General features: G+C 53.1%; 6 protein-coding genes across 6 annotated transcripts; 3 read left to right on the top strand and 3 right to left on the bottom strand.

Moving 5' to 3' along the window:
* Positions 1-392: 392 nt before the first annotated feature.
* On the top strand, positions 393-1320 carry KRP23_1488 (uncharacterized protein; the record flags this gene model as incomplete). The annotated part of the gene is made up of 2 exons (XM_067885669.1): positions 393-714; positions 779-1320. The coding sequence occupies 2 exons, from the start codon at positions 393-395 to the stop codon at positions 1318-1320; spliced, it is 864 nt and encodes a 287-aa protein (XP_067752063.1).
* A 163-nt stretch (positions 1321-1483) lies between these two features.
* Positions 1484-2267, top strand: KRP23_1487 (Tyrosine-protein phosphatase DSP1; the record flags this gene model as incomplete). The annotated part of the gene is made up of 5 exons (XM_067885658.1): positions 1484-1614; positions 1678-1771; positions 1833-1890; positions 1962-2005; positions 2085-2267. 5 exons carry the CDS (start codon positions 1484-1486, stop codon positions 2265-2267), a joined length of 510 nt encoding a protein of 169 aa, XP_067752062.1.
* Positions 2268-2520: 253 nt separating this feature from the next.
* Positions 2521-4196, bottom strand: KRP23_1486 (NADH dehydrogenase [ubiquinone] flavoprotein 1, mitochondrial; the record flags this gene model as incomplete). Its single annotated transcript, XM_067885647.1, has 3 exons — positions 2521-3939; positions 4026-4063; positions 4154-4196. The coding sequence occupies 3 exons, from the start codon at positions 4194-4196 to the stop codon at positions 2521-2523; spliced, it is 1500 nt and encodes a 499-aa protein (XP_067752061.1).
* A 474-nt stretch (positions 4197-4670) lies between these two features.
* Positions 4671-5675, top strand: KRP23_1485 (Teneurin-m; the record flags this gene model as incomplete). Its single annotated transcript, XM_067885635.1, has 1 exon — positions 4671-5675. One exon carries the CDS (start codon positions 4671-4673, stop codon positions 5673-5675), a length of 1005 nt encoding a protein of 334 aa, XP_067752060.1.
* A 165-nt stretch (positions 5676-5840) lies between these two features.
* On the bottom strand, positions 5841-8485 carry KRP23_1484 (Inactive ubiquitin carboxyl-terminal hydrolase 54; the record flags this gene model as incomplete). The annotated part of the gene is made up of 3 exons (XM_067885622.1): positions 5841-8189; positions 8280-8406; positions 8472-8485. The coding sequence occupies 3 exons, from the start codon at positions 8483-8485 to the stop codon at positions 5841-5843; spliced, it is 2490 nt and encodes an 829-aa protein (XP_067752059.1).
* A 234-nt stretch (positions 8486-8719) lies between these two features.
* KRP23_1483 (Remodeling and spacing factor 1) lies at positions 8720-10777 on the bottom strand (the record flags this gene model as incomplete). The annotated part of the gene is made up of 5 exons (XM_067885610.1): positions 8720-8851; positions 8934-9542; positions 9615-9852; positions 9922-10016; positions 10097-10777. The coding sequence occupies 5 exons, from the start codon at positions 10775-10777 to the stop codon at positions 8720-8722; spliced, it is 1755 nt and encodes a 584-aa protein (XP_067752058.1).
* Positions 10778-18960: the final 8183 nt, after the last annotated feature.

The raw sequence follows: 18960 nt of genomic DNA, 5'->3' as shown, positions 1-18960 counted from the left end.
TCAGCGAGAACGTTAATGATGGCAGCTACTTCCTTCTGCCTCCGGACTGGAAAGACCCCTTTTCAGTGGAGCCACGCACCTCAAAGAGTGAAGACACGTTGCCAGATCCACGCGCAGATCGATTGACTGCTTTCACCTCCGAGTCGCACAGGAAGAAGTCTCCACAGCCCAAACTGTGCAAAGCGGAAGGCAGCGCCAATCAAGTCAAGTCCAAGCAGCTCTGCAAAAAACACGGAGGAGGCGTCCGTTGCAAAGTCGAAGGCTGTGAGGAACTGACGAGCTCACTGATTGTTGCTCTTTCAAGATCGAGTTCAAGTTGCCTTCAGTCTACGTACACCACACTAAATACCATTACTTGAATAAAGTATGCGAATCATTTGACAGCAGTCATCATGCCGCCCAAGACGGACTCGCTCTTCCGCTGGATCGAGGAGCGCGAGTGCGAGCAGCTCGAGGCCTCCAACTCGTCCTGGGGTCGCGTACTGGACGCTGGCACGGGTCGCCACTCGCTCACATGGCTGCTGCGAGGGGACGCGTCGCCCCTCATCTCGGAGGTCGTGGCTGTGACAGGGGAGAAACCTCTCGCCAATGAGCTCTCGACAGAGTTTGGGCCCAGTAAGACGCCGCACGCGACCGCATTGAAGGTCCACGCTGGTAACTGGCAAGACGTCAAGTTCCTGGCGAATGAGGAACTGTTCGACGTCATTATCGCCGGTAAAGCGAAAGCTGCTACAAGATGATACGTGGAAGATGACATTTCTAATGATTTTTACTGCAGACTACCTGGTGGGAGCAATTGAAGGCTTTGCACCGTACTACCAAGACCAAATCTGTGGCCGACTGGAGAAAAAGCTGGCTCCTGGAGGCAGGATTTACCTGGTGGGTCTGCAGCCGTTGAGTGAGAGTCAGCTCCCGGGAGATGCCAGTGACCAAGACCAAGAGGCGGGGAAGTTGGTCCAAGAGGTGGCTCGCATTCGCGATGCTTGTTTGCTGCTAGCTGGGCGGCGCTGCTATCGTGAGTACCCGATCGACTGGTCACACAGGCAGCTGGAGAAGGCGGGGATGGAGGTCTTCAACAGTGTGCGTCTCGCCAATGTCTACGGACGATCGGCAGTCACTCGTCAGCTGGAGGTGGGCAGACGCCACGTGCCCATGTTTAAGGACTCGGAGCTAGCTGACAGCATGCAGCAGGCTCTCGACCGTGTCGACGAACGTCTCGAAGAGGAGTTCGGCTCCGGAGGTCTGCCCAAGAAGGAGCAACGCAGGATACGCTTCGGGTTTGACTACGTGCTCGCAGCCCGCAAGCCCATCAAGGCTTAGGATGGTCGAATCAAGCTGCAAGTCGAGAGCAATACATACTTGCATCATGCAAATGTGGCATAGCTACTTTTGGCCAATCGAATGTTAATATTCGCTTTATTGACCAATCAAACGACATATAACTGAGCTCCTTGTCAATTTCGGACTTGGGGCCGCGAGCACCATGTCGACGTACGAGAAGACGCTGATCCCGCCGCTCAACTTCTCCATGGTGGCCTCGGGCGTCTACCGCTCGGGCTTCCCCAACAAGAAGAACCACGCGTTCCTGCAGCAGCTCGGCCTCAAGTCAGTACTGTACGTGGATACCCTAGATTTTATCATCGACAAGTAATCGCTCAGTTCGCTTGTGAACTGCAGATATCTGTGTCATCAAGAACACCAACCGGAGAACGTGGTTTTCTTCAAGGAGAACAACATTGAGGTCTTTCAGTGCCCCATTGACGGCAATAAGGTATGCCAGATTGCTGTTGAATGTTGTGGAAAACAAGTTTTTGACTCGGTGATGAATGCAGGAGCCGTTCATCAGCATTAACCCGGACGCTATGGCTGATGCACTACGTCACCTGCTCGGTAGCAAACTGCAAATATGGTGTTGTGTGGGTTCTCGTATTTGATAAATGGCGTTGGTGTTCATTGTGTAGATGTGAGAAATCACCCGATTTTGGTGCACTGCACGAAAGGAACAGTGAGTGGTCTGGTGTGCAGGTTGTTTCGGAGATGAGGTGGAAACTGAAGTTGCTCTTGTTGCTCTTTTCTGATTGCAGCACCGTACAGGATGTGTGATCGGGTGCATGCGCAAGATGGAAAATTGGTCGTTGACTTCGATCATTGACGAGTACTGCCGCTTTGCTGGTCCGCGCATGCGTCTGCTCGACCAGCAGTTTATCGAGTTCTTCACGCCCACGATCCAGTACGACGAGAGACAGAAACCTAGATGGCTTTCTTAGCGCTGAGACCAACGGCTAGCTATTTCCCGTCATGTTTAAACAGTATCAAGAACGCTAGCATAACTCGAAAGCTTGCAACGAACGGTTTCCTTGTATTTAGCGTCTGAGTCTCTCTGCATCAGCTTCCGCATGAACAACTCGAGCCATCCGCTGTGGTTTCTCTCCATCCTGCAAATGTGTGTAGTTTTTCGTGTCAAGTCATTTCTTTTCTGTGCAACATATCACGTTCGCCATCCCATACTCTGGTCACAGCTTACGCGGAGGCATTGGACTTGTAAGCCGAGCCGTCAGAGAACTTGTCCACCCACTGCTGGTTCTTGAGGGGCGCACCAGGCCACGACTTCTGGAAGTGGTCCTCCGGCTTGAAGCTGGACGGGTCCTCGATGCGCTCCACGATCTTGTGCTTAAACTTGCGGATCAGACCCTGCACGGGCCAGGCGGCGGCATCACCCAGAGCGCAAATAGTGTGGCCCTCGATCTGGCGCGAAATCTCCTCAAGCATGGGGATCTCCTCAAGCTCGGCCTCACCCGTCTCCATGCGGGTCAGCACCTTCTCCATCCAGCCCGTGCCCTCACGGCAAGGCGTACACTGTCCGCAACTCTCGTGCGTGTAAAAGTGCGAGTACCGGCGGATAGCGCCCACCATATCCACGCTCTTGTCAAAAATCGTAACGGCGGCCGTACCCAGACCGGAGCCACCACGCTGCTTCAGGTCATCGTAGTCCATCATAATGTCCTGACACAGCTCCTCGTCCAGCACGGGCACAGAGGAACCACCAGGGATACACGCCTGCAAGTTCTCCCATCCGCCGCGGACGCCACCGCAGTGACGGTCAATCAGCTCGCGGAGAGGAATGCTCATCTCCTCCTCGACCGTGCACGGATTGTTGACGTGTCCGGAAATGCAGAAAAGCTTGGTGCCGTGGTTGTTCTTGCGTCCAAGGCCGGCGAACCACGAACCGCCACGACGCAGGATCGTGGGGGATACGGCCACGGTCTCCACGTTCGTCACCGTCGTTGGGCAGCCGTACAGGCCCGTGTTGGCCGGGAAGGGCGGTTTGAGGCGGGGCTTTCCCTGGCGGCCCTCAAGACTCTCGAGCAGTCCAGTCTCCTCTCCACAAATGTAGGCGCCGGCTCCGCGGTGCAGGTACACGTCAAAGTCGTAGCCCGAGCCGCAAGCGTTGCGCCCCAGGAAGCCGCGCTGATAGGCCTCGTGGATGGCCTCCTGCAGGATAAGCGCTTCGTTGAAGAACTCACCGCGGATGTAGATGTAGGCGGCGCGCGCGCGCATGGCAAAGCCTGCAATAAGGCAGCCCTCCACGAGCTTGTGCGGGTCCTTGCGCATGATCTCGCGGTCCTTGCACGTGCCGGGCTCACTCTCGTCGGCATTCACGACCAAGAAAGACGGGCGGCCGTCCGTCTGCTTGGGCATGAAGGACCACTTGAGACCCGACGGGAATCCGGCGCCGCCGCGGCCACGCAGACCTGAGTCCTTGACCTCCTGCACGATCCAGTCCGGGCCCATGCACAGCAAGTCCTTGGTGCGGTGCCAGTCGCCGCGACGCATCGCGCCGTCCACGCGCCACGTGTCCTCGCCGTACACGTTGGTGAAGATGCGGTCCTCGTCCTTGAGGCCGCCGTACACACGCGCCATGGCGGGCTCCTCGGCTGCCTGTAGATCATCATCGTTATCGAGTTTAGATAACGGTTCTTCATAGTTGATACATACGAATCCCTGATTTACAATAGCAAACATACCGCATTGGCCACCACCGAGCTGGTGCGGAATCCGCGCGCTGTCGTAATGCGGAATGGAGACAAGAGAGAGAACTAGGTGAGTTTTAATGTGGAGAGAGTGTGGCTGCACTACTGCGAAGGGCTCGCACCTTGGGAAAGCGTCTTCTGGGCCACGCGAGCGACGCTCTTCATGGCTTCCTCCTGACTCTGTCAAACTCACGCTGGCCGCACGACGCCCGCGGACCCCCAGAACGCCCGGCTTCCCCCCGCCAAATCGGATCGATTTGTACGGCCCACAAAACGCGTGTGTGGACCACATCTGTATGTGGACTACACTACACAAAAGGCAGCTTCAACGTGGGTGTCGACGAAAATGACATGGCTGCATATGGCTGCCACCGCTAACTACTTCGTCGCGTCCGCCTTCGATACCGCCAGCTTTTCGCTGCGAAACGCTCATGGGATGGCGAGCTGTGCGACCTCTATGCACTATACATAGAGGCTTTTGTGGCCGTTGCGGTGAGCAACTTCCCACTTCGTAATTCTGGCCAGCAGCACCATATCCCACAGCGCTTCATGATGCCGGAGTTCTCGACACTGCTACATTCCATTCCGCATCTCCCTCACTCGTGGCTACTCCCGATCCATTCTAGAAGACACGCGCCCATGAAGTCTGCTGCGATCCTGTCGGCGGTGCTGCTGGTCGCCGGCGTCTCGGCTGACTCCAAGTCCACCACATACCCCGGGCAATGCTTTAAGACCGCGGATTGCGACACATACGGCAAAAACTACGCCTGCGTATCGGTCGACGCCAGCGTCGCTGGTCTGGAGAACTTGAACATGTGCATCCCCGGCGCACAGGTGTGCAGTGGCCGCATCGCTGGACTCTGCCCGACGTTCACGTCCTGGCCGTCCAAGTATCGCGTCGTCCAGCCTATCTGCGCCTTCGTGGAGGTCGACAACTGCGACGAGCAGTACAATGTGACCGTGTCGAGCACCGCCGGAAGTAATGGCACTGTAGACGAAGCGAGTGACGTCGAGGTGAGCTCCGCAGCCAATGGCACTGGCACGGTGCAGTGCTTCCAGCGCAACTTCACCGTCAACGACGAGTCCGTCGTGGTGAACGGCATTTACCAGTGCCTCGACAAGGCCAAGTACGTCGCCAACAACGGTGGCTACATCAAGAACATCACCGACACCGTCGTGGAGCAGTGCGGCTGGAACGCATCTTCCCAGACGCTCTGCAGCGGCCAAGGCAGCTGCTCGCCGCTCGTCGACTTCGCACAGGACTATGAGTGCAAGTGCAACGCCGGGTTCAACTCGTCTGACAACTGCTACGCTGTGGCCTCGAACGACTGCAGCAGCGTCGCACAGTGTGGCACGGCAGGAACCTGCAACTTTGCCAGTGGCACCACGCTTGGCTCGTGCACGTGCACAGCTGGAGCCACCGGCGACCAGTGCCTGCTGTGCGATGCTACAGCGAGTGCCGATGTAGTTTGCAACGGACACGGCACGTGCAGCAGCGGCGTGTGCACGTGCGCCAAGGGCTACAATGGCACCTTCTGCGGCGACTCGAGTGGACAGAAGACTTCCTCCACGTCGGCAGCGGCGTCTGTGCAGATTGGCTTCGCCACCGTCGCTGCAGCTCTGCTACTCACCGTCTTCGTGTAAACCAAGTAGGTTCGAGACGTAGGCTTCATGGTAACATGCATTACCTGACCACTACACCTTGTTTCGAGCTCTATGCGACCTAAACGGGTACCATGAGCTACTGCCTGTATTGTCAGCTGCTTCCTTTCTACCTTCCAACTAATCTGTATACGTTCAAACACGGGACTATCCGGTCGTTTCAAAGCAATAATTGGCGGCTGCCTGCACGTCGCCTTTGTTTTTCTGCAATGCCTCAACAGCAAGCTCGTGCGGAAAGCCCATGTCGAGGAGCTGCTGCACACGCTTGGACTTGCGGAAGCGAATAACAAGCGGACGCGTCTGAGCCTTGATCATCTTCAGCGCGCGATCCACCTGGTAGTGCTGGAGCGGGTGTCCATTGGCCTGCAGAATCGTGTCGAACAGGCCAATCTGACCGCACTTCTCAGCGCCGAATATGCCGCCCTTGGCTCCGCGAGGGAAGCTCGTGACGCACAGGTCGTTGTCTATCTTCTCTAAGTACATGCCAAGCAGTAGTGACTCGCCAAACCGCACGTCGTACTCGTCCGTGCCTAACGGTTCGTTCATGGTGATTGTACGAGGACACATGGCGATAGCCGCAGACACCGGCGTGATATTCTGCGTAATGGAATCGCGAAGACTCAGCTCCTCCAGTTCGAAGTCGGGGTTGGACTCCAACTCGGTTACTGTGTGAGTACCTCGACCGCTTGAGAGAGCTGCTTCCTCATCCACACTGTGAAGTTCTGCATCGTCTTGTCGCCGTAACGATGGTCGTTCAATGTCTGAGGATTCCTCCTTGATCGACGGCGGCATCATTTCTCCTGGCTGGGAGCCAACCGACAAACTCTTTTGCCTCTCCACATTGAGCGAACCATCATTCACGAAGATGCCCACAGACGAGTCCTTCCGTTGGTCAGGGAGTTCGTAAAACAGCAGTACCGGCTGGAATCGGCCCTTCAGACACTCGGCCACCACGTTACTCCAGGGCCCCATCTCCAATACTCGCGAGTCATCAAAAAGCAACCACATCTTGTGAGCTGTGCTGTAGAAGAGAGCAACGTAGTGGCGGCCATAGTAGCAAACAAATCCGCGAAGGCGGTACGTCGTACGCAGACCACCGTTCTTGAACCGGATGACCGGTCCGGCAGCGTCAAAACACTTGGCCAAATCCAAGCGGTCGTCGATGTTTTCCAGCACTCCCTGCACCTGTTCCTTTGTGGCGGACGTTGTCGCCCAGAGGATTGAGACGGCAAAGACCATGGGGAAGCGGTGAATCACACGCTCTTTAGCGAGCTTGCCGCCACAGCCCTTTTGCTCGCACTTGGACGCAATATCAGCCTCCTGCGCAGTAAGACGCCGGAACATGTGTTCAGTCGACTCGTACTTGCCAGCGTACAAGTCGCTCGCGTAGGTTGAATACACAAGATTAGAGTACAGGTCCCACGGCGAGCTGTGGTTGCAAGTTCCGCACACGTATCTGTCGTAGATCTGGTGGGAAAAGACCAAGTGCGGGATGCTGTTGTCGTCGAACACTGCCTGCGGCTTTTCCTCATACGTGTCCGTGCTCACAAGTCGAACCAACGATTTTACCATCATGGTGGTCTTGTGCGTCTCCTCAATCTCCGTCGCATCCGTCTGCTGGTGCATCAAGTTCAGCAGAGCAAGCAGCGTTTCCTCGGCATCGTACATGGCGCCTTCCTGAAAGTTCTTGTCAGCAGAGTACAGCACACTCAGTCCCTTTCGAATAGCGCGCGAGTGCAGGACGCCGCTCGAAGTGTCATCGTACTCTGTTATCATCGACTTGAGCGCTCTCAGCACATTCGACTCCACGGAGCGCGATTCATCCTTCACCTCCACATGCAGCAAAAAGTGGCGCATGGACGTCAAGTGCCAGAAGCTCTGGATCACCACGTTCAAGAAACAATTGTTCTCCCCCGAGGCGTTGAGTAGTCCTCGATGCACCGACGCGCCCTTGACCCACAAATTGGCCTCCTTCTTGCTGTTGCCGTTCCCAAACAGCGCTGCAGCATCTGACGGGGAGTTGGAGCTCTGGTCGCTGCCCCCGAGCGACGCCAACGACGTCTGAGGCGGCCAGTCCTCCTCTTCACGACTCGTCAAGTGCCTCAGCTTGTGGATCCAGTCACTGGCTGCGGTGGCCGTGGGGCCGTCGATCTCCAGCACTTTGTCTGCGTGGTCGTCCACCTGCTTGACGCTCACGAGGAAGGCGAAGCGGCGTCCGTCCCAGGGGGCCACGCCCAGCACCTTGTACGTGCGCAGCGGCTTGACCAGGCCGGACTGCAGGTCGCCCGTGGACGGCTGGAACTTGAACGTGCTGAGCTGCAGCGAGTCGCGCGCCAGGATGCAGTAGCGCATGTGTCTGGGGCGCACGTTCACCATGCTGCGGGTCTTGAGGTTGAGCCACCCGCGGTGCACGATCTCCCCGAACGCGGACTTGAGGGGCCCGTTCTCGCTGGACAGCGGCGTGGGCTCGAGCGTCGTGGGCTGCATGAGCGACAGCTTCATGGGCGTCACATGCAACACACGCGCGACTGTCAGTGGGGTAGCGCTGAAGCAGCAGAGAGAGGAGGATGCAAGTGCGTACAGTACCGTGAAGGGAGAGGAAGGAGGGCGAGGTGGGGGCTCGGGCTGAGACCGTGACGCTTGCTGCCCCGGAGCCGTCGTGTCGTACAGTTCCGCCTCTCTTTCTTCGGAGCTTATCGCTAAATTAAAAGCTCTGATTGGTGAATAAAACTGAAACGGTTTGCGCTGGATGACGCACTTCAACCCTGCACAACCGACTCGGTATCACGCATGTACTCGGTTTCAATCGAGATACATTCTCTTGCGACACGCTCTTATATTATAGCGGCTAGTGGCCTTGGATCAAGGCTCTTGGTGCCTTGCATTAGGTGCTGCGCGTTGCAAGGCTGCATGGCACGACTGGAAGAAGCGCGCGTAGGTACCGTGGAGTGACGCAGTCCGCCCTGTGTGCAGCTCGGACATCTCGTGGCTTTGTGCAACCAAACCCATGACGCTTGCTCCCCTACTCAGCTTTCATTCGAGTCGCTGTTGTCCGAGTCCTCGTCGTCCTCGTCTTGCGAGGATGAAGTTGTGGTCACGGTGCCGCGGTTGCGAGTGCTGCGACGCAAACGAGGGTGGTCGTTTGTGCCTTCGTGGGGCTATTGAACAGCAACAGGACGAATATAGTGTTAGAGTACGCGAGGGTGGCGGCAATCCACGAAAGATGAGGCAGCCACGTACCGAGCGCCGTATCCGCTTGTTGTTGCGCGTGATTCCGTTCTGCGCCTTCCGCTTCTGGGCGACTCCTCCACTGTTGCGAGTCGAGTGCCGGCCTTCATCTTCCACGTCATCGTCGTCATCTCCGTCTGTTTCACTGTCAGCTTCATCGCCACTTTTGGCCTCAAAATCTTCCTCCTCCTCGCCCTCGTCTTCGGAGTCGGCAACGATTTCCTCCTCGTCCTCTTCCCCGTCAATATTCGCGTAGTTGACTTGCTGCCGGTTGCGCAGAGATCGTCTACCGATTCCTCCAGACGCGTCCAGCACGCCGCTGACAGCAAGCTGGTACTTCCAGCGCTCATTCCGTTTCCGCTTCTCCTGCTGGCGTGTGAGCTTCTTCAAAGCTCCACGAGACAAGACCCGCCATAGCTGCAGATTCGCTGACTCCACTGAAAGCGACAATTCCTGCACCAGCGACTCGACCGATTCGAGGTCGTTACAGACCGTTTTCCAGTCATCCCCGCCAACTTTCGCGCATCGACAGATCCAGACAGCAGCGTTGGGCACAGTCGCAGCATCCTCTAAAACGAAGTAGGAGCGACCAGCGGCATCTACCCCGAGAGGCTCATTTCTCTGTTGGAAGCAGCAACAAAAGTCAGCAATGAGATATCGTACAATGAGCACAAGTACAAGTGCCTCGCGTACCATCGTTTCGGCTTCTTCGTCGTCGATCAGCTCGATGAGCGAGTCATTGCGGTCGAACTGAATCTCGCATAGGAACTTGAGAATCGCCACCCTCTCCGCCACCGACAGCTCAAAGTAGAACTCCTCGCGCTTCTCCGCCTCGCTGCTGCTAGCTGGAAACTCTGTGTCCTTTGCGATAGCTGGTGGGTACTCCGCCTCGCGCAAGAAGCGCAGAAGGTGGACATACCAAGAATACTTCCTGCAATAAACGAGGAGTGCACAGGTTAGTGATCAACTGGCAAAGCAAGTATTCACCTGGAAAACGTACTTCGACATGCCAACGTTGATGTTAATCAACAAGCGCGTATGTAGTTCCTCGCACAGCCCGTCCTCTTTCGGCTCCAGCAAGGCATTAGCTAGGCTCTGAAAGCCACAACACCAGCATCAAGGTTAGTCACACCTTACCAACAACACTGACGTAGTGCGACTCGACGGTTTCTCACCTCGAGAGTCGTCACCACGTTCGAAAGCTTCAGCCCAAGACGGCGAAAGCGCTGCAGGAACAAGAACGCCGCTGCAAAGTCGCAGTCGGTCTGCAGAGCACAAAGTTTCTGCGTCTCATCCAGTGGCTTGCACGTGGGGAATGCCACCCCTTCGGGCGTCGCGATGCCCACCAATGTGCTGATGTCTTCCCACGCCGTCGCGTCGTATATGAACTGGCAGCGACGGCAGTTCCAGTCACCCTCGGGCAGCTCGCCCTTCACGTCGTAGCATTTTTTGTGCACCGTCATGGAGCACGTGGCGCAGCGCAGCTCACAGCGCGTGGTCTCGTCCGTCTTGGCGCTTTCGCACACGCGGCACTCGTCCGTTATGTGGATGTAGCGCTGCACAAAGTTCCTGGACGCCTTGGATGTCTCCTTCACGGGCTTCTGCTCGTCCTCTTTGCCGGTCGTGTCGACGTCGCTTTCCTTGGGTTTGTCGCTCGATTTCTTGACTTTCGCAGCGCCGGACGCAGGCTTGAACCATCGATCCAGAGTGTTGGCAGGCGGCTTCGACTTGGGCTTAGGTTTCGCCTTGGGCTTGGGTTTCGCCTTGGGCTTGACCTCGCCTTTGCCCGCCTTGCCTTTGAGCGCCTCCGGGGCGCCCGGCAGCTTGTCACGCGGCGCAGCTTCGAGCTCCGTCATCTTGAAAAAACGGTGGCGCCAAAAAGGAGCGGCAAATATTTTTCGCGTTTCTTTCAGAAAGTGATGTTGTTGGGACAATTTTGTAAAGCGGGAACGAGAATAATACAATAAAAAACACAACAAGTGCAGGATATCACAAAAATGTGATGACTGAGTACAACAAAGCACTGGTGATCACAACAAAGCTTGGAGGAGCACAAGAACCAATTGGCCATCACAAGAAACAGCGGATAACCATAGCGTCCTTAATTTTAGCAAATTAGCGCTCGCATCTAGTTGCCCATTAGCCAATCACAATGCAATAAAATCCTGCATAATTTGGCTACATATACGACCGGGATTTTGCAGACCACTCATTCTTGCAACAACCAAGCCAATGCCAATCAAGCTCACCACTCCAGTGATGTAGCAATGACAATCACACATCCATCGAACCTCGTGTGCGCCGAGTTGCCTGATGAAGACGCAGAGCTACTGATGCTGAACCTAAAAGTTTGCATTAGCGATAAAAGCCAGCTGATGCCGTGTACGTGCAGCACATCTCCATCGCCTCATTCAATGCGCTACAAGGTATTGATCTGTGCCCTCGAAAACCATGGCATCATGTTTCGCGAGTGAGGCTATCATTTGTCCGCTACCATTCCGCGGAATAAAATTGTCGTCGCACGGTCACAAAGGGCTTTCATTCACGATACACTCCTGGCCAAAAGTATACGAACACCCCTACTTTTACGAATAACTCGGCTTCTAGCCAGAGTTGAAGGCTGCGCGTTGAATATGTTTTGTGAAATACTGTAAGCGTTTGTTGGTTTGGACTAACGCTGCGGATTTCAGCTTCTGCTGGGTACCTCACATACAAAAAACCACTTTTGGCTGGTGGCCAAAATATACGAACAGAAAGCACTGAACAACATCCCATACAAATTTCTATATTGATGATGGGTGCAGGAATGATGGTAACTAGTAGTGGGCCTTGTTGCCCTTCCTTTCGATGACTTCGATGCACCTGCGAGGCATGGAATTGATCAGCGTCGAAATAGTCTCCGCAGATATGTTGTCCCAGGCCGTGTGCAGTGCCTTCGTCAGAGAGGTCACGCTATCGTATTGCCTTCCATTGCTGTAAACATCCCGGGACATGATTGCCCAGAGGTTTTCGATTGGATTAAGGTCGAGCGATCTTGCAGGCCAATCCATCACTTGCACGCCTTGCTCTTCAAAAAAGGCTTTCGTCTCCCGCGAGGTGTGTATAGCAGCGTTGTCCTGCTGGAAAACGAAATCTACTCCGTAGTGTAGGTGGGCGAAGGGAAACAAGTATTCTGACACTGTGTAGATATAGTGTTCAGAAGCTTGCCTACCAACGAGCACAGCTAGCTTGGTTTTCCCGGCGGTACTGAAGCCACCCCACACCATCACGGACCCACCACCCATTTGCCGCCTGTTTGTTTGGCGGGGAGGCTGGCGCAGATCTCGCCAGTAGTTCTGGAGGCCATCAGGGCCGTCCAGGTTCCACTTCTTCTCGTTAGAAAAGATGATCTGCGCCCAGTCGTCAGGTAGGATGACCATTGCCTTCGCCCATTTGAGCCTGGCCGCCTTGTGGGCCGCCGAGGGCTGCAGCATATTCTCCATCTTGGAGTAGACTAGCCAGTCTACTGCCGAGATGGAGCGCCGAACCGTGCGTGTGGAGCAGTCCAGCGACAGCTGGTCCCTTTGCTGGGTCGCCGAAAGCTCTCCCTTGGCAGCCGTACGAACGAGGCGCCGCAGCGTTCTCTCAGACAGTACTTGAGGCCTCCCTAGCCTTGCTTCTTCTCGTTTAGGGTTCTTCGAGCGTCGAATAACGCGCAGAACAGCTGGTGCGTCTTGCCGGCGATGGCGCGAACTCCGACTCCAGCTTCGTGCAGCCCTTGGATTCTTCCCTTCTCTTCGTCAGTCAGCAGCTTGCCCTTGCCCATCAATTCGAGAAATGAGCGCAACGAGCGGTGCCCCCTGCGTCCCAGCATGCGACCATCACGGGCCTTTCAAAATTTTCACGTCAAATGTATAGGAATTTGTATGGGATGTTGTTCAGTGCTTTCTGTTCGTATATTTTGGCCACCAGCCAAAAGTGGTTTTTTGTATGTGAGGTACCCAGCAGAAGCTGAAATCCGCAGCGTTAGTCCAAACCAACAAACGCTTACAGTATTTCACAAAACATATTCAACGCGCAGCCTTCAACTCTGGCTAGAAGCCGAGTTATTCGTAAAAGTAGGGGTGTTCGTATACTTTTGGCCAGGAGTGTATGATCCGTGAGAATTTGAAGCCACTACGTACCCTTCACACAATAACTCGAAAATTTTAGCAAAGTCTGATGGAACTGCAGAGCTGCACAAAGTACAGAACGTGATCAATCCTTTCTCCCGCACACAGCTAGGAGGGAATGACCACCACATCGACATAATCGCGTACGATACTGCAGCTGCGTATAGTGGATGTATAGGCTAGCATAGTTCCTTCGCGTTCACTAGTGACACAGATGTTAGGGGCAAGCCAATGATGGAATATGGACCGGATTCTAGTCCATTTGTCGTGGGTGTGACTACAAAAGCACTGCTGCGCACTGCTCACCGTAATTAAACGTCTTTCGTCTTCCACCTAGACGCCACATACCAGCTCTGCCAAGTTAGCTACCCTGTACTAGTCTGCGGAATATAGAATGCTGCGAGGACATTTAATCTCTTGTCTAGGATTCCATTACATCATGGCGCTGTTGGTGCTGCGTACTGTACTACGGGGAAACCATTAGACGTTAAATATTTTATAGATGACATCGACAAGGCTCATTTCAATGGCATTCGAAGTGGATTCCGGATCGACTGCAATTACGCGTTCCTCATGTGTTTTTACCATGTGATTGCAAAAGTGCGGCAAGCGCTGATAGAGCGTACGCGTGGGCTGCCGAGCGAGCTTATCGCTGAAATCTACAGTGGAATTTGCGATCTGCGCTTTTCTCTTAGTGAAGAAGAATTCGCGTTGAGGAAGGAGCAAATGCTGTTTATGTGGAACACGCATACCGAACTAGACACTTCCCGCGACTATGTGGTTAACCGATGGCTAGAGCCCCGCGTGCTGTCTCTTACCGCTTCCAAAGCGGTCTATACCGGCTCGTTCGATATCCACATACCATTGTGTACTTAATTTTATATTCGTTTTCCAAATTTCTGTACTTCCAAGTCGCCTTACACCTCACATACTTCCATTCGTCTTTACAACGCAGTCAGTACGCCTATAACAATACAATTTATATTATTAACTGTTGAACAGTACCCCCAATACTCACGCATTCAATGACAACGTCCTCATGACGATTCGTTACCGCACGGAGTGGCATCTCGAGCGAATGGGCTTAGTTCGCTGGTGGTAGATAAGATTGTTTACCATTACGATTACTGGCTGGCTGTCCACGTTTAGATCCTACTACTGTACATGTCCAGTTCCCCCAGTGGTTTTTGCATATATGATCCATATCCACCCCTCAACTATACGTGCCTAAGAAACATATTCCGCCTTGGTCAAGGATATCGCCACCGTCTCTTGCTTTTAACACGACTAACGTGTCACGGTCGCTAGATGCAATTCGACGCTGATCTTCTTGCATCGATGTGTTCCAGTTAATTGGTATCACTGTGGGACACATAAGCGCTGAAGGCGATGCAAATATTCGGAAGGCCACGTCAACTTCATCGGGCGTTGAGATAAATATTTTAAAAGAGCATATATTGGGAGTTCAGCTTACGCTTTTTGGTATAGCGCTAATTTAAGCTCTTTCAGTTGTGAATGATTGTCACGATGGGCAAACAATAACAGTAGAACACCAGAAGGTTCTGAAGCAAGCGCTCCCACAGTATTGGAAAATGGTGCTATTACTATTGACAGTGCCGGTCAGTGTAGACATGAGCTGCATGTGTTGGTTATACGATGACTGCGGATAGTCTTTGTGTTTTGTTTACCACATTACATCAACAATTTTGCCAACTCGGTTTTACAATCTAAACCCCACGTTGTCGCAGGTCAAACGGCTACTACTGCCAAGTGTGTTGATCAATCCTATACAATATTCGTGAAGCTGCACGGCGATTCGTGAAACAGTTCTACGGCGGATCACTTGAATTACGTACACTTTGCGCAACAAGATGGAAGTAAATACCAGCTGCGTTGTCTCGTTTACTCGTGGACAATCGGCTATCCAAATTCTTCACCGCTAGAGTACGGCAACGTTGATTTCCCGACGAAACTTGTGCCGCTCAGTTTTGGAATAGTTTGAGAAGGCACAAGCTGTTATTTCGCCCCGTCATAAATGTCGTACCGACTAGTGCATGGCGAGCACCCAGTAGATTTAGCAAAGACAGCATTTATCATGCTGATCTCGTCAATTTTGTTGAGGAATGCTGGGTGCAGTGCTGTTTATGCTGGTGTACGCTCCGTAGATGTGATGATGACATAGATTCATCTTCAACTAGCTTGTCCAAACTCGGAGCTGTCGTCACTGGTGTCGACTCTACACAACTACAGTCACGCAGATCCCGGCTAGCATCATGATGCTGAGACTCACTACGATTTAAGATAGGCTCACCAGGACAAATGTGTTGAGTCCTGTTTACGACAACTACAAGCCCCAAGAACAGCTCCCCCGGCTGCCATAAGTACAGGAGGGAGCCTCTCTCGTAGATTAACGCGTGTGTCCAGCTTGTAGATGGAGATTCGCCCCGTTGTGCGTAAGAAGATTGTGATGGATCGCAACCACGCGATCGGTACAAAAATGCCAAGCACCATCCTAGATCAAGACTTGCAATCCCTGAAGAAATAGTGCAGCCGGTCACGATATTAAAACAAACTGGGGCGAAGAAGACATCGATTCACCAGTATATTTTAGAGAATTGTGACCGTTTGCCGACAAACCGAGTGCTTCGGGCATTGAAGGAAAAACAATTTGTTAACATAACTCGGGTTGAACGATTAAAGGAATAAAATAAAGAATCCAGCGAGCAACATGATATTATAATAAGGACATTCACAGAAACTGTAGACAGCAAAATAAAATAGTTCATGTTTTTCTATTTTATGCTGGTTTACCTAACCATCCCCCCTCTTCTCTTTATACTGCTTCTGTTAGAGTGTTCATCCGTGCGTTGTAATGAAGACTCATCGCATGTGTGAATGTTTTCGTGCTTCTCTGAAGTTCTGTTGATCGACGCTACCCACGGCACTAACGAATCGAAGCACAAAGTGTTTTCGTTCATGGTACATAAACTCAGCAGACAGCTATTGAGGAATTTAAATTTCATCAACCTGACTTCAATTTGCGGTAGTAGTAGTGTCTCATGCCAATACATTGGTCGGATGATATCCATCCGGCTTATCAAAACCTGGAACTCAATCGACAAAAAATCCACCGTACTCTTTCTGATGTCTACCTTAAACATTTGTAGTGCTAAAGTCACAGCATTACGAGCTAAACTTTCAGGACTAACGGAGATGCACTCGCACATCACGCGAAGCACGCCAGCATCTACAGCTTGAACGAGGACAATGAGCCCCGATCAGCTGAGCCTGCTGGCGCTCCTCACGCAAGGCCTGCTAAGCCTCGGCACTCCACGCCCAGGAACCTCCACCGTACAATAGCCACATATGAGCGCGGGACAGAAAGAGATGAGTGAGTCTCTGTCCCGCCAAACTGAAGAGGCCTTGGAGAGCCGACCACGCGAAGAGGCAGAAATGAGTGGATCATTTCCCCACGCCAGCCCTTCCAGCTTGTCACCCATCATCATCATATTGCTGCAGCAGCCGCCACGAACCCGTCCAGGTCCAGCTTTCGTCAAAGACGACTAAGCTGCCAATCGCCGGCGGCGACGATGTGGGCGATGTCGTAGGTGCCAGTCTGTTGGTCTTGGACGCCCAACCGAACGACTCCTTCTTCGCAACACTCTTCGCCTCCTTGGGCTGCGACAGCCTCTGCGCCGCCAACTTCACAGCCTTACTCGTCAGCTTCACAGGCGGCGCCGCCGATGATCAATTTCAATGTTGGCAATCCAATCACGCCGTCCACCGATTTCCGTTCCGCTAGTTCCGCTTTTATCGAACCTTGGGGCAGTCTACGTGGTTCTGCAAAGTATTCTCTCTTGACGAAGTTTCTGATACTACAATTCGCCCTCTTGATGATATCTGGCGTTGGCCATGCATAGCGCGCCACGTACATCATCTTGGGAACGATGACGGCTGCTGCGATTGCCGCTCTATGTTGCGCCGTATTCATTTTTGCTTCCGCTAACGCTAGTCGCATTCTGAGCGCCCCCGTCGCTTTCCGCCATGCTTCTTCGGTAGTATTCCCTCCTCGCCCCACGATGTGGCCAAAACTCGTGTGCTCGTGACTATCTACATCACCTATTCACAGCCCTTTCTTCCATATACAGTGTCTCGCGCCGTTCTCGCACTCTCCCAAGGCTGTTGACTGCAATCGTAGTTATTGCGTTGAACGCCGACGTCTGTCTCGTATTCACAGATGTCGAAACTCATACTGTGCTTCGTAACTTGCGTCAACCCCGCTATCTTGTATACAACAACTCGGATATGTGTTTTATAGCTTGAATTCATAGGATCGTATTAGCAAACTTTGATATCTTTTTTTAATGTCGTATCATGATGCTGCACCAATGATTTCTGTTGTAATTGGTTGGGATAAGTATGTACTCGGTGATGGATGTTGTTAAGATCCTTGTGAGCTCGTCTGTGTTGACTGTGAATGAACCGTTGAGGACGATACCTATGTTTGATGGAGCCACCATCCATCAACCCCAGACAAATTTGCAGTCACTGCAGATATTGTGTAGTCATCTAGGCAACCTCGGGCTGCAAGATCCAACGCATGTACCTGTTTACAAATACGAATCAAGAGATAGACCAGCAACATATTTGCTATTGGGTCTGCTGTATCGATTGACATGTGAGATATATAGATTTGAACTTGTCTCCCATCTACTGGTTTTGCACGACTACAAAACGATGTGTAGGCGAAACAGTGAAATCGGCTTTAGGAAGTCATTCAAGATCTTTATCTAGATTCCTCACAACTTGCATCACACGGTGCCAGTTTTTCATAATCTTCAATGAAGACGTACTGAAAACTCCAACACCAGTGAATGCGACATGCATCGCGCGCAGGTGTGAGGAGTGCGCAGAGAACTTGGTGGTCAGCCGATCCGCGAAGCCATTGGTACATGAGACCGTGCTGGTCACAGTCGCCAAGGTCGCTGTAGTGGCAGGTGAAAGGCAATGCTAGTAGATTCCGTCGTGGCATCATTCCAGCAGCAGAGGTGGTCATCGAGGTGGCAATGGTCGTCGTAGCAGCAGAACCAGTGGAGGGTCAGAGACTAGCGGTGACGGGTTCGCTAACTCCTTGGGTGGAATCCAGTGGCGAATGCATTTTGTCAAGTCGAGCATTTGAACGACCCCGCTAAGGCTCTCGACCGACTGCGCTCGTACGACGTTCTTACATTTCCAACTCTTTTCCCGCGTGGGCGAGCACAGCATCATTGGGCCGATGGCGATGAGCACTATGGTAGTAAGCAAATGGGCTCTTACGAGTAAAATGGTTGCGAGAACGGCAGGCGACAGTTTCTAGGAGTACGGACCACCACAGTGTGGTGGATGCCGCATTCACAACTGACGCGAATGAAGCCACGTTGGGCCGGATAACGAAGGAAAGAATACAAACACATGATTAGGATGCAATGAGAGAAGGGGGCGTCCGCCGCACAGATCCTGATAGAACGGAAGTTAAAACACAGCCCCCCGGCCATCGCAGAGGCTCTAACAAACCTGTCGTGGAAACAAGGATACAGGATGGGATGGGGCACGGCGTATGTGGTAAATACCGCTATTGTAGGTATTTTAATAAAAAGATGAAGTGTATTGAGTTACTGCTCCCTACTGCTCGCTGAACTCTGATAACCATCTCACGTTGGTGTGTGCACTCTACGCAGTATTGATCGCCAGATTCTCTCCGCCGGCCATACTGTCATCCCTTCTCTCCGAATGCCTTCTCGCCTTCAGTGCTGCTGCTCATCCTCCCTCTTTTGCATCCTCATTCTCGTGCCCTGCTGTCTTCTACTCATTTCTGTACGTTTCCTGTGAGTTGTTACCCCCCCCCCCCC

The sequence above is a fragment of the Phytophthora ramorum genome (assembly GCF_020800215.1).
Source record: "Phytophthora ramorum isolate Pr-102 chromosome Unknown Phyram_PR-102_s0001, whole genome shotgun sequence".
Classification (NCBI taxonomy): domain Eukaryota; phylum Oomycota; class Peronosporomycetes; order Peronosporales; family Peronosporaceae; genus Phytophthora; species Phytophthora ramorum.
The sequence above is the reverse complement of the archived record's forward strand: the minus strand, read 5'-3'. Positions and strand labels throughout refer to the sequence as shown.